The sequence below is a fragment of the Rissa tridactyla genome, chromosome 11, assembly GCF_028500815.1.
Source record: "Rissa tridactyla isolate bRisTri1 chromosome 11, bRisTri1.patW.cur.20221130, whole genome shotgun sequence".
NCBI lineage: Eukaryota > Metazoa > Chordata > Aves > Charadriiformes > Laridae > Rissa > Rissa tridactyla.
The window spans coordinates 20,519,017-20,531,919 of record NC_071476.1 but is presented as its reverse complement, the minus strand read 5'-3'; the positions used below and the strand labels follow the sequence as shown (position 1 = coordinate 20,531,919).

The 12,903-nt window shown below is 52.9% G+C and overlaps 1 protein-coding gene across 7 annotated transcripts in view; it reads left to right on the top strand.

Moving 5' to 3' along the window:
* Window positions 1-12,903, top strand: part of LOC128915987 (protocadherin gamma-C5-like) — a 248,422-nt gene that overhangs the window by 185,286 nt on the left and 50,233 nt on the right. The window contains exon 1 of one of the 7 annotated variants that reach the window (XM_054217040.1): window positions 3,727-8,568. The exons of 5 other annotated variants lie outside the window; for them this stretch is intronic. In XM_054217040.1, coding sequence (XP_054073015.1) covers window positions 6,124-8,568 — 2,445 coding nt within the window. In that variant the 5' untranslated portion in view covers window positions 3,727-6,123. Of the gene's footprint in view, window positions 1-3,726; window positions 8,569-8,658; window positions 12,626-12,903 lie in introns of those variants that run through there. One more of the 7 variants, XM_054217047.1, reaches the window with a different exon arrangement.

The window sequence follows — 12,903 nt, the reverse complement described above, 5'->3', positions numbered from 1 at the left end:
CTGTTTGCCTAAGGTGTCACTTGAACGTAATGCTCTTTTGCCTGTGGCTAACATTTGGTCAAAATATTGGATACTATCTGTGGTCAAGTAAAGGCTGTGAATGCAGAGGAAGGAGGGTGAGATGCTGGCTCTGAGCCGTGCAAATAGGTGTGTCACTGTGTTTTTGGCTGAGCAGTGGTTTGATTTCATGGCTGCTGCCGAGGCCTGTGCCATTCATGCTGTGATCGGAGATTCCCTGTCCTGAAAAACCATAAAGAATTTGCACAATAAAAGGACACGTAGAATGATGATGTATGGGCAGAAGGGTCATAATTCCTGCGTGAAAGCTCCTTTATCCATCTGTATTTCCTTGGAAAACAGCCATGTGGAATTTCATCATAGATGTAATTACACTTTCTTTCAGGCCTTTGTGTCCTGCAAGGTCATGGTTCATTTTCCCCATGGCTGCATTTTTCCTTTGAATTTGAAACTGTGGGTGTTGTTTTGCAGCAAATATTTTCTTCCCTTGTCAAGCCTTCAGCCACCTGAAGAAGCCTAGGATGACTTACCTTGAGAAAGAGGCCTATGATAAGTCTTTGCATTTACGCCTCCATAATTGTCTGCAGATGATCAGGCTACAGAGTAGCAAAAGTTGATGAGAACTGGTTACTATTTCTTAAAATGAACTCTTGTACGATGCAGTCCAGAGGAAGACCTTAGGTTTGCACTAGTGCTTGAAACATCTGTAATTTGCATGTGCTCAGGGGATTGATTTTCAACACCAGCAGTGAAGACTGAGAAAAATTCCCAGTGAGTTTGGCAAGACTTTATCTTTAATGGTCCCTTGCCTTCCTGATCTGATTTTGTTCAGCTCCTGGTTTCCTCTGTATGTAGGTTAAGTTTGAAGTAGTGGCATATCTTCGTTTAGCCACGTGTTGTGCGCTAGTGCCTCTTGCTTATCCTTCTGTTTTTGTGGAAGGCAGGAGATGTGAGGTTATATTTGTGTTCTGGTTGTGTTAGGGAGAGGGGATGAAAGCATGATGTCAGTAGAAGTGCCATCTCTGTGGAACAGTGCGTGTGATAAAAGAGGGGAGGATGTTCCCCAGAAGTTGATAGTTAGATTTTCCCCAGTCTCTGTTGGATGAGTGCTCCTATTTAGTTCAGACATTTATCATCCATGTGCTTTACAATCCTTCTATTTCTTCACAGAATATTAGTTAGCAGACAAATGTACCTTTTTTTTTGGTGTGATCTTGGTGCATTACACTCTCATGAGATGTTTTTGCCAATTCTGACGGTCAGAAGAAAAGCTGCAGGTTGTGTAGGGTTGTAGAGAAGACTTGGGGAAGCTCTGTTTGTGGGGGGGCATAGAAAAACTGATGGTCATTTCCCTGCCTGTCATAGTTAGTCTGTTGGGTATATGGTTGTGGTACTATGCAGTTTCAATTCCTTCGGATGAATATGTTTGCCCTAAGATATATTATTGCACCTGATCAGTTCCTATCTGTTCCAATAGAATTTAATATAGTAGGCAGTATATATTTTATAGTATTTAATATAGGAAAGAGTTATAGTCAGTGGCTCACTGTCGAGGTGGGCTCCAGTAACATGGGGTGTTCTTCAAGGGTCCATACTGGGACCAATGCTATTTAATATATCTCAATAATATCTGCCTCAATGAGTGTCATGGATTGATCTGGGATGGATGTGACATTCTTGCTAGCAGATGGTGTAGTGCTATGTTTTGGATTTGGGATGGAAATAGTGTTGGTATAACAGTGATGTTCTTGGTTGTGCTAAGCAGTCAAGGCATTTTCTGCTCCTCATGCCACCCCCACCAGCGAATAGGCTGGGAGTGCACAAGAAGTTGGGTGGGGATACAGCCAGGACAGCTGACCCAGACTGACCAAAGGACTATTCCATACCTTGTGGCGTCGTGCTCCATATATAGAACTGGTGGAAGAAGAAAGAAGGGTGAGACTTTTGGACTTATGGCATTTGTCTTCTCAAGTAACCATTATGTGTGATGGAGCCCTACTTTCCTGGAGATGTCTGAAGAGCTGCCTGCCAATAGGAAGTGGTGAAAGGACTCCTTATTTTGCTTGGCTTGTGTGTGCGACATTTTCTTTACTTATTGAATTGTCTTTATCTGAGACCATTCAGAGTTTTCTCACTTTTCTCCTTCTGATTCTCTCCACCATCCCAAGTAGGGAGTAAGCAAGAGTCTGTAAAGTCTTAGCTGCTGGCTGCGGTTATCCCAGGACAATGACACAGATGGTAGGAGTGAGTGATCCCACAGCAAGTTCACAGAAAACACGAAGTTGAGCGGTAGTATTGATTCACTAGAGCGAACGAAAGCCATCCAGAAGTAAACTTCAACCATAATGCAGTTTAAGAAGGCCAAGTGCAAGGTCCTGCAGCTGTGTCAGGGCAATCCCCCGTTTCAATACAGACTGCTGTATTGAGAGCAGCCTTGTGGAGGACTTGAGGGTAGTGGTAGGTGACAAATAGGAAATAAGCTGGCAATGTTTACTTGATTCACGGTGGATCATTACTTATGCTAACATTTGGTGTGGGAGGCAGGTAAAGCGGAGTTACTTTTGACTTGAATTTCTTTAGATCGGGGCTTTGTGTTTTATAAGGCATTACTGTGTTGCACACTGTCTGCTGGCCCAGTGTCTCCTAGAGGACAACTCCTCTTTTACTTTTAGAACCTTGATTTTTTTTTTCTAAAGCGTAGTCAACATACAAATCTATTTTCCTTCTTAGTTCAGAGATGTAAAGATGTGAAATCTGTGTGTAGTCCTCTAGAGAGTTGGAGCTTTGAGGCTATGTTCTTGCCAAAAACTCCATGCAAGTGTGAGAAGAGAGTCGTGGGAACTTATGAATATTAGTAGAATGTGCTGTTGAAGGACAAAAGAGGAATGGTTTCCTCTTTCCCTGTTCAGTGCCTAGCTGTAATTCAACACAATCTGAATGTCTTCTTCCCTTGTAAGTTTGGCCTGAGATATTGGGAGCCCTGGGAGGTGCTTCCTATGTATTTGCATGTTGTCATCAATTTTTAACTAACATTTTATTGAGGTACTTATGATAAATCCATAAGGGGAACTTTGGAGGAGCCAGCTGTGGCCAATACTACCCTTCCTTTTTGCAGGTGTTGACTTCTTGCCTTCCTTGTTTTGATGTGCTGAAGGTGGGCTGCCTTTTGAGATAATGTGTGGAAGATGCCATCTGTTACATTTGTCTGACTCTCCTGTAGGTGTCTTTCATGTTTACAGCTGCAAAGAGCTTTCACAGACATGTTTCCATAAAGGGTTACTGTAAGCAATGCTCTTCCTTGTTACATACAGAAGCTGAGAAGTCAAATATTATCCATGGTAAGGAGATGTTGTCTGTGCAATTGTTCTTTGGGTGGAGTCCATCTGCAAATTAAGAAGATCAACAACCATGCAAGCTCTGAATGGTTTGAGAAGAGTCTCTGGGGTGCTGTGTGTGAGAAGGTACTGGTGGAGGGAAGGCATGTGTTTTGTCAGTTCTCAGGGTTTCTTCCTGGCCTATGGAAAATAGGTCTCAAAGTGTCTTATTTCTGAATATCGCATAGTAGTTTGGACTCCAGCTGGCGAAGTTGTGGGTTCATCAGTTTACTTTCCTGTTGCATGAGGTTTCCTGTGAATTCTGGTTTCATTCTTGCCTTGCTTGTTGCAAAGTGGTAAAGGTTTGCCCCTCTGTGTTTGGTAATGTGTCCTACAATGTGTGTCTGATAATGTGTCCTAAAATGTGTGTCTGATAATGTGTCACTGGAAGGAATGCTCTTGCTTGTTGAATACTTGTGGTGAGAAGTCCTTGCCACATTGGTGAGAGAGTGTCCTTGAAACAGGAAGAAAAGAGGTTGTACACTCCATCGGGCTGGGCTATGGTATAATTCCACGCCTGCTGCCAAGGCCTCTGTCACTTACACTAAGGCTGCCTTTAAGAAACTCCTCAAAGGGAATGACAACGCTCTGATGAATTTTGTCTGCAAGCAGTAACCATGGAAGTGCAAACACGTTTCAGGGGTGGGCACAGTGTCTAATACCTGCTGTATGAAATGTCATCTTTTCATGTATATATCCTTGAAAGACTGTGATGTGGAGTTTTATCCTGGTTGTATAAAGGTTTCCCCAGCCTCGACCAATCTTCAGATGTTATCCATGCTTCCTGCTAATGTGAAATGACTGCTGACGTTTTGTCAATATTAAAATTGGTGTGAATGTAGGGGATGGGAGGGTATTTTTGTCAGGAATTTCTGGGTTTGGGCTTGTTATTTGAAGCATGTGTGAGGCAGTTGCTCATTTAATGACCGTGTCTGGTACAGCATTTCCTGACAATGCTAGTTATTAGGCGTAGATGTAAACATTGCATTAATGGCTGCAGATTCACATAGCTTCCAAAGTGCCCATGTGCATGATGGTGTCTACGAGCTGATACTTAAGACCGATTCTTGAACTGAGTTGCAGATCCCTTATGCCCCTTAGAACATTTACTTGTGTTTCCCTGAAATGAAATGCTCTTTTTCCTGTGGCTGACACATAGTCAAAATATGGGATACTATCTCTGGACTAACTAAAGGTTGTGAATGTAGAGCAAGGAAGGTGAGAGGCTGTCTTGGAACCAGGAAAATAGGTGGGTTAATGTGGTTTTGTCTGAGCAATGGCTTGATATCATGCCTGGTGCCAAGGCCTGTGCCATTCTTTCTGTCATGAAAGGCACTTAAGACAGAATATTACGTGTGAGAGAAATGAAGCAGAAGCTAAAACTGAATCTGTTGTCATTTCTCAGAAGACTGAGATCATATGACCCCATATATGTGGGAGATATTTTTGCCAACTATGAGAGCGTCAGAAGCAAACCTGCCAGTTGCATAGGGTTGTAGAGAAGACAAGTGAGCTCTGAAGGAGTTGAGCTTCTTCATCATGGAGAACAGAAGGCTCTGGGGAGACCTTATTATAGCTTTTTAATACATAAAGGAGGTTTAAAAGAAAGATGGAGAAAGATTTTTACCACGGCGTGTTTTGACAGGACAAGGTGCATTGGTTTTGAACTGCAAGAGACTAGGTTTCAAATGGTCAAAGGGACGAACTGTTTTATGATGAGAGTGTTGAGGCAGTGGAACAGGTTGCCCAGAGAAGTTGTGGATGCACTGAAAGGGTCAAAGGACAGGTGTAATGGTGCTTTGATCAACCTGATCTAGTGAAGGATGTGCCTGACCATGGCAGAGGTGTGGACTTCACCATCTTTAAAGACCCCTTCCAACACAAACCACTCTATGGTTCTATGAAAGACCTGACGAGGCTTTGCACTTTCCCATTTTCCACTTCTCAAGTATGGGGAAAGAAAAAATAAGGAACTCTGCTGAGTCAGAAATAAAATACTAGATGTTGTTCTGCTATCTTAACATAGAGCTATACAAATTACCACTAGGTTGACACATTTCTCAGGATGACTATTCTCCCTTAAATACAAATCGACAGTGGCAAAACTGTCAAGAGACTTCCATGAGCAAAAGGAAGACATGCAGTGAATACTGAAACTCTTTGCCAGCCCATCATGAAAGAATATCCCTAACTTTTTCCTTCATTCTGTTTCTGATTACTTAGTGATTACTGAAATGGGAATCCATCCTTCTTGGTAGTCATCCCATATCAGGAAAGCAAAACTGAAAATAACTGAAAGAGTGCTATAAAGCTGTGCCGTCGTTTCTTGCTTTGATAGATCCTTCGTGATTATTTGAAGAGTAGCTGAGTTCCTTTTCTTATTGCTCTGCCATGACTATTTACTACCAACTATTCCTTGTGTTTCAAGGAGACGACCTAAAAGTACTTGACAGCATATCTCAGTTTAAATAGCCGTTGGAGTTGCAGGAAGCAAGTGCCCCCGTGCTTCCTGATTCTAAAAAACGAGAGACCCCAAAGCTGGGGGCAGCCACTGAACAGCGGCCAAAATACCGGGCCCCCGTGAGAGCGGGCATGGGCCGGCTGCGATGTCGTGGCGGCGCCTCCGGGTGCCGCTGTTGGCCGGCGCGGAGAGGCGCTGGAGCCGCAGCCGCAGCCCGAGCCGGAGCCACGGCAGCGGCAGGAGGGAGGAGCGCGGCGAGCTCTGGCGACAATGGCGGTGAGGCAGAGGCAGAGCAGGCAGCGAGCTGTGGGGCGAGCGGTGCTGCTGCCCGCTTTGCTGCTGGTGTTGTGCTGCCGGGCGGCGGCGGAGAGGATCCGGTACGCCATCCCCGAGGAGCTGGGCAGAGGCTCGCTGGTGGGGCCGCTGGCGCGGGACCTGGGGCTGAGCCCGGCGGAGCTGCCGGCACGCAAGCTGCGGCTCAGCGCGGAGAAGCAATACTTCACGGTGAGCGGGGAGAGCGGGAACCTGTACGTGAGCGAGAGGCTGGACCGGGAGGAGATGTGCGGCGAGTCGGCGTCCTGCTCCGTCAGCTTCGAGGCGCTGGTGCAGAACCCACTCAACGTTTTCCACGTCGAGGTGGCCATCCAGGACGTCAACGACAACGCGCCGCACTTCCTACAAGACAATTTCCAGCTGGAGATCAGCGAGTTGACTTCTCCCGGCGCTCGCTTTGCCTTGGGCGTCGCCGAGGACGCGGACGTGGGCAGCAACTCGTTGCAGGGCTACGAGCTGGAGACCAATGGATACTTCGCGGTGGAAGTGAAGGAGAGGCAGGATGGCAGAAAGTTCGCGGAGCTGGTGCTGCGCCATGCGTTGGACCGGGAGAGCGAGCAGAGCCTGCGTCTGGTGCTGACGGCGGTGGACGGCGGCGATCCGCCCCGCAGCGGCACCGCCCAGCTCTGCATCAACGTCACGGACGCCAACGACAACCCACCCGTGTTCGCGCAGGACTGGTACGTCGCGAGCCTGCGCGAGGACGCGCCGCCGGGCTTGACGGTGCTGAACGTCTCCGCCTCCGACGCCGACGCCGGCACCAACGCTCGCATCACCTACGGCTTCGGGAAAATGCCGGCCAAGGTGCTTCAGAAGTTCGTGGTGGAGGCGGAGAGCGGGACGATCAGGCTGCAGGAGGCGCTGGACTTCGAGGACTCGCGAGGGTACACGCTGCTGGTGGAGGCGAGGGACGGGGGCGGTCTGGTGGCGCACTGCGAAGTGGAAGTGGAGGTGCTGGATGTGAACGACAACGCGCCCGAAATTACGGTGACGTCGGTGTCGAGCCCGGTGCCCGAGGACGCGCCGGCCGGCACGGTGGTGGCCCTGTTGAAAGTGCGGGACCGTGACTCCGGGGAGAACGGTCAGGTGTGGTGCGAGCTGTCGGGCGAGGCGCCGCTGTCGATGGTGTCGTCGTCGGTGGGGTCGTACAAGGTGGTGACGGCGAGCGCGCTGGACCGCGAGCAGGCGTCCGAGCACCGAGTGACGGTGGTGGCCAGGGACCGGGGCAGCCCGTCGCTGTCGAGCCGCGCGTCGCTGGTGCTGGAGGTGTCGGACGTGAACGACAACGCGCCGGTGTTCGAGGAGGCGGCCTACAGCGCCTACGTGTCGGAGAACAACGCGGCGGGCGCGCCGGTGGTGCGCGTGCGCGCGCGGGACGCGGACGCGGGCGCCAACGGGCGCGTGAGCTACTGGCTGGCGGGCGGCAGCGCGGGCGCGGCGCCCTACGTGTCGGTGGAGGCGCGGAGCGGCGCGGTGTACGCGCAGCGCTCCTTCGACTACGAGCAGTGCCGCGAGTTCGCGGTGGCGGTGCGGGCGCAGGACGGCGGGGCGCCGTCGCGGAGCTCCACGGCCACGGTGCGCGTCTTCGTGCTGGACCGCAACGACAACGCGCCGCGGGTGCTCTGGCCGGCGGCGGCGTCGGGAGCGTCGGGTTCGGGAGCGTCGTCGTTGCCGGCGGCGTTCGAGGTGGTGCCGCGTTCGGCCGAGGCCGGCTACCTGGTGGGCAAGGTGGTGGCGGTGGACGCGGACGCGGGGCGCAACGCGTGGCTGTCGTACGAGCTGGTGCAGGCGTCGGAGCCGGCGCTGTTCCGCGTGGGGCTGCACAGCGGCGAGGTGCGGACGGCGAGGGCCGTGTCGGAGAGGGACGCGGCGAAGCAGCGTGTGGTGGCCGTGGTGAAGGACCACGGGCAGCCGGCGCTGTCGGCCACGGCCACGCTGCACGTGGTGCTGGCCGAGAGCTTGCAGGAGGCGCTGCCGGAGCTGAGCGAGCGGGCGGCGGGCGCCGACTCGGCGGCCGAGCTGCAGTTCTACCTGGTGCTGGCGCTGGCGCTGCTCTCCGCCCTCTTCCTGCTGAGCGTGGCGCTGGCCGTGCTGGCGCGGCTGCGCCGGGCCGGGCCGCCCGCCGTGCTGCGCTGCCTGGGCGCGCAGCGCTTCTCCGTGCCCGGCGCCGCCTTCCCGGCCGACTTCTGCGAGGGCACCTTGCCCTACTCCTACAACCTGTGCGTGGCGCCGGCACGCGCCGTGGCCGAGGGCGCTTGGCTGCCGCCGCCGCTGCCCAGCGTGCCCGCGGGGGAGCTGCTCGGTGCGGAGCCCTGCGGGAAGCCGAGCCCGAGCAGCAGCGCCGGCGCGGGAGAGCCGTCCACCGACGCCGACGCCCCGCAGGTGTGTAAGCCCTCTCGCTCTCGCTGTTTTCTTTGGTCTGTGCTGCACCTCCGTGCCTATTCCCCTGGTATTGGATGGAGTGGATGGGATATGCTGTGGATGGGGAGCGCTGGTCCTTGTGTCCGTGAAGAAATGGAAGATTGTCTTAACTCTATTCCATTCAGAGCAGGTCGTTAGCGGCTGCACTCTTTGGTTTATCTTTAGCCATGGGTTGAGGTTCAGCTGAGAGGTTTTGTCTCCAACTCTTGCGCTGAATATAATCGTCTGAGTTATTAAGGGTGAAGGCGAATTCTTAGTGCGTAGAACGAGATCCGCCGTTTCAGTGTGACAGACTCGGGGTTGGCACTTGCAGTTGAACATGTTTCCTTTCTGATCGAATTTTTCCCGAAACCGTGTACTTGGACCTGTTTGATGGCCAGACACAAACCCGTTGGTTAATGTTTTTTCGGTATTGCACTCCCAAAGAAAACGTGGATCTGGCTTCATTAATGAAATGTGACACGTTCTTCATTCCTAGTGAAAGCAGCGTGTTGCCCTACTTTCGGGGGCATGCTGCTGCACAAATGGTGGAAATGGTAGCAGTAATGGGACGGGTTAACGTTGCACATCTGGGGAGTTCTTATCCTTGTCTCCGTGAAGGAAGGAACGGGGTATCCCCCTTCCACTCACCGCAGGAATGAAACGGCTTCACTTGGTTCTTCGGTGGTGGAAAGGTTTTGACTACAGCCCTCGTATGACTTATTAGCGCTGAACGCAGTAAATTAAGGGTTCTGCACGACGGAATCGGGAAAATGTGGTGGACGCTGGGTGTTACGGAATTTTTCCTTCCTAATAGTTTTTCCTAAAATGGCTGTAGGTGGGTGTGCCTCCATGAATGGAGGACTTAGATGTTGTTCCTACCTTGTGAATACTCCCATTTTTAGATATGTTCCCTCTCGTGTTTTTGGCGAAGGCTGCTGCAGAAATGGCAGCATGAATGGGACGGATGAATTTTGTCCAGGCATGATTTTTCCGAGTTCCCTGTGCATTTATTTCTGTCTCCTGCTTATTTTTGTTCTTCCTTTTGTTGTTCCCCCTTTTAACCCTTCCTGATCTGCCTTTCATAAACAAATTGAGATATAGAATGGGATCTTAAAGGGGGGGAAAAAAATCGCATTTAGTATTTCAGAGCCTGTCTTGTTTTCCTCTCCCCTTTTCCCAAGTAGAGGTGCGTGGACCTGGTTGATCGCCTTGAGAGGGGAATGCTAGACTGAACAACTATGAGCAACTTGTTGAAAGAGTTGTGTCTGCCTGTTTACAAGGGGAGGGCTCTTCCCATCCTAGGAACATCTGTAAATCAACAGTGAAATACTCAAAATTAGAGCAATTAGGCACTTGAATGAAGTCCATTTGCGCCTTTACAAATGGTCCGGGCAGAGTTTAGGGTCTTGTGCCGTCGTACAGTAGTTGGTGGAAAAGGTGTCCTACCAAAGTAAAGATGCAAGAATTAGATGAATGCGTTACTAGTAAGCATCAATCTGTTACACCGTGGTTACTGTAAAAAAAGTGCCTCCCGCTGGTGTTAATGAGCCTGATATCTCAGGTTCTGCGCGGCGTGGTCGGTGTTTATATCACGTTTTGCATAGAAGAGCCTGTTATGTTTTGTTGTCCTCGTTCGAGTGATTCAAGCATGCCTGCTACAAAAATTCCTGAAGGGGATGGTGATTTTGGAGGAATGGGATGAAACTGGTAATAATCTACAGGTCATATTACGAAACAATATTTTACTTCCCATCTATCGCCAATAGCAAGTCATTTTTCCTGTGCGGTAGAAATAACATGCATCGTTAAAGAAAGGTACGGCTTAGAGAAAAGGCAATGCCGGAAATCCCCGCTGTTCCTTTGAGGGAGGATCTTCCTTGTTGCTTTGTTCCATTGGTCGGTATGTGGGGAATTATTGTAGCTGTATGACGCCCTTTTGATTTCCAGAAAGGGACAGCGAGAAGAAATTCAAGAGCGACTTGAAAAAAAAAAAAAAAAGCTGTGCAATTCGTGAGGAAGATTGTGATTTCGGACTAATGAGATAAGGGTAGCAGTATTTTGCAAATCATATTCAGAAAGATTAACGGATATAATATATCACCGTTACAAAAAGTGTTTCGAATTCGGTAGAAATAACACAAAACCGGAAGGCGTGTTATTACTTTCTGCTGGTCGTGGTCTCCTCGAGGATGAAAGGAGAGATGGGCTGTAGAAAAGGCATCGCAGGAGATCCGCGGTGGCCGGGAAGCGATGTGTCCGTGTCGAGTGTCCCGTCGGCGCGAATGCCCGTGGGAAAGGGCGGCGGGCAGCGCTGGGCAGCGCTGGGTGGCTGCAGTGCCGGGAGGAGGCTGCGGGCGCCGCTGTTGACCGAGGAGGAGGGAGAGGAAGGCTGGAGCTGTGCAGGCAGCCCCGCCCGCTGCGGCCCGGCTCGCTCGCTCCCTGGCTGGCTGGGGCGGTCTGTTGGTCTGCGAGCGTCCGCGCGGTGTGGAGCCGTGGTGCAGCGAGGTGGAGGGTCCGGCGGCAGCATCCTGGAGCGGCGAGACGGGAACGGAGCTGGATCGGAAGCTGGATAGGGAGGAGGAACGACGGGCGGCGGCAGTGAGGAGCCACGGCGGAGATGTTCGCGGCGGGGAGTCTCAGGATACGCTGGGATCGAGCCCTGCTGTGGTGCGTCCTGGTGGCGGCGTGGGAGGCTGCGTGGGGTCAGCTGCGCTACTCGGTTCCCGAGGAGATGCCGAAGGGCTCGTTCGTGGGCGACGTGGCCAAGGACCTGGAGCTGGACCTGCCGACGCTCCACGACCACGGCGTTCGCATCATAGACAGAAGTAGGACGCAGTATTTCACCCTGCACGGGAAGACGGGACATTTAGTGACGGCGGAGAGGATAGATAGAGAGCAGCTGTGCGAGAGTGTGCAGCAATGCGTGCTGCGCTGTGAGGTGATAGTGAAAGGTGAAATGCAGATTTATAGAATCGAAGTGGAAATCACGGACATTAACGACAACGCCCCCAGCTTCAAGGAAAGAGATCTGGAGGAGAGAATAAGCGAGATGACAGCCCCGGGTTCCCGGTTTCCCCTGGCCGAAGCTCACGACCCGGACGTGGGACGGAATTCCCTGCAGAGGTACGAGCTGAGCGGTGACGAGCACTTCTCGCTGTCCGTGCAGGCGGGCCCCGGCGGGGACCAGCGTCCCGAGCTGGTGCTGGCGAAAGCGCTGGACCGGGAGGAGGCAGCCTTTCACGAGCTGGTGCTGAGGGCGAGCGACGGCGGCGACCCGTCGCGGACGGGCACGGCGCGGATCCGCGTGGCAGTGCTGGACGCCAACGACAACGCGCCCGCGTTCAGCCAGGCGGAGTACACGGTGCGTGTGGCGGAGGACGTGCCCGTGGGCTCCGCCCTGCTCACCGTCACGGCCACCGACGCCGACGAAGGGATGAACGGCGACGTGAAATACTCGTTGAAGAAAATCACAGAGAAAGGCTCGAAGATTTTCGAGCTGGACCCTGAGACGGGAGCGATCATGCTGTTGCGGAGCTTGGACTTCGAGGAAGGCGACTCGTACGAACTGGAGGTGCAGGCACGAGATGCAGGAGAGCTTTTCGACACTGCGAAAGTGGCGATCACAGTGACAGACGTGAACGACAACGCACCCGAAATGACAGTGACTTCTCAACTGAGCGAGATCTCTGAGGACGCCCCGCCGGGGACGGTGGTGGCCCTGCTGCACGTGCAGGACCGCGACTCGGGCCCCAACGGCCAGGTGCGGTGCAGCATCGCCGAGAGCCTCCCGTTCCGTCTGGAGAAGACTTTTGAGGACTACTACCGCGTGGTGACTGCCGAGGTGCTGGACCGTGAGGCGGTGTCGGAGTACAACGTGACGGTGCGGGCGTCGGACGGCGGTTCGCCGCCGCTGTGGAGCAGCGCGGTGCTGTCGCTGCGGGTGCTGGACGTGAACGACAACGCGCCGGTGTTCGCGGAGGCGCGGTACAGCGCGCGGGTGGCCGAGAACAACGCGGCGGGCGCGCTGGTGCTGACGGTGCGGGCGGCGGACGCGGACTGGGGTCAGAACGCGCGCGTGCGGTACCGGCTGTGGGAGGGGCGCGTGCGGGGCGCGCCGCTGTCGTCGTACGTGTCGGTGCACGCGGAGACGGGCGCGCTGTACGCGCTGCGCTCCTTCGACTACGAGGAGGTGCGCGAGGTGGGGCTGTGGGTGCGGGCGGAGGACGGCGGCGCGCCGTCGCTGAGCAGCAACGTGTCGGTGCGCCTGGTGATCGTGGACGAGAACGACAACGCGCCGCAGGTGCTGTACCCGCC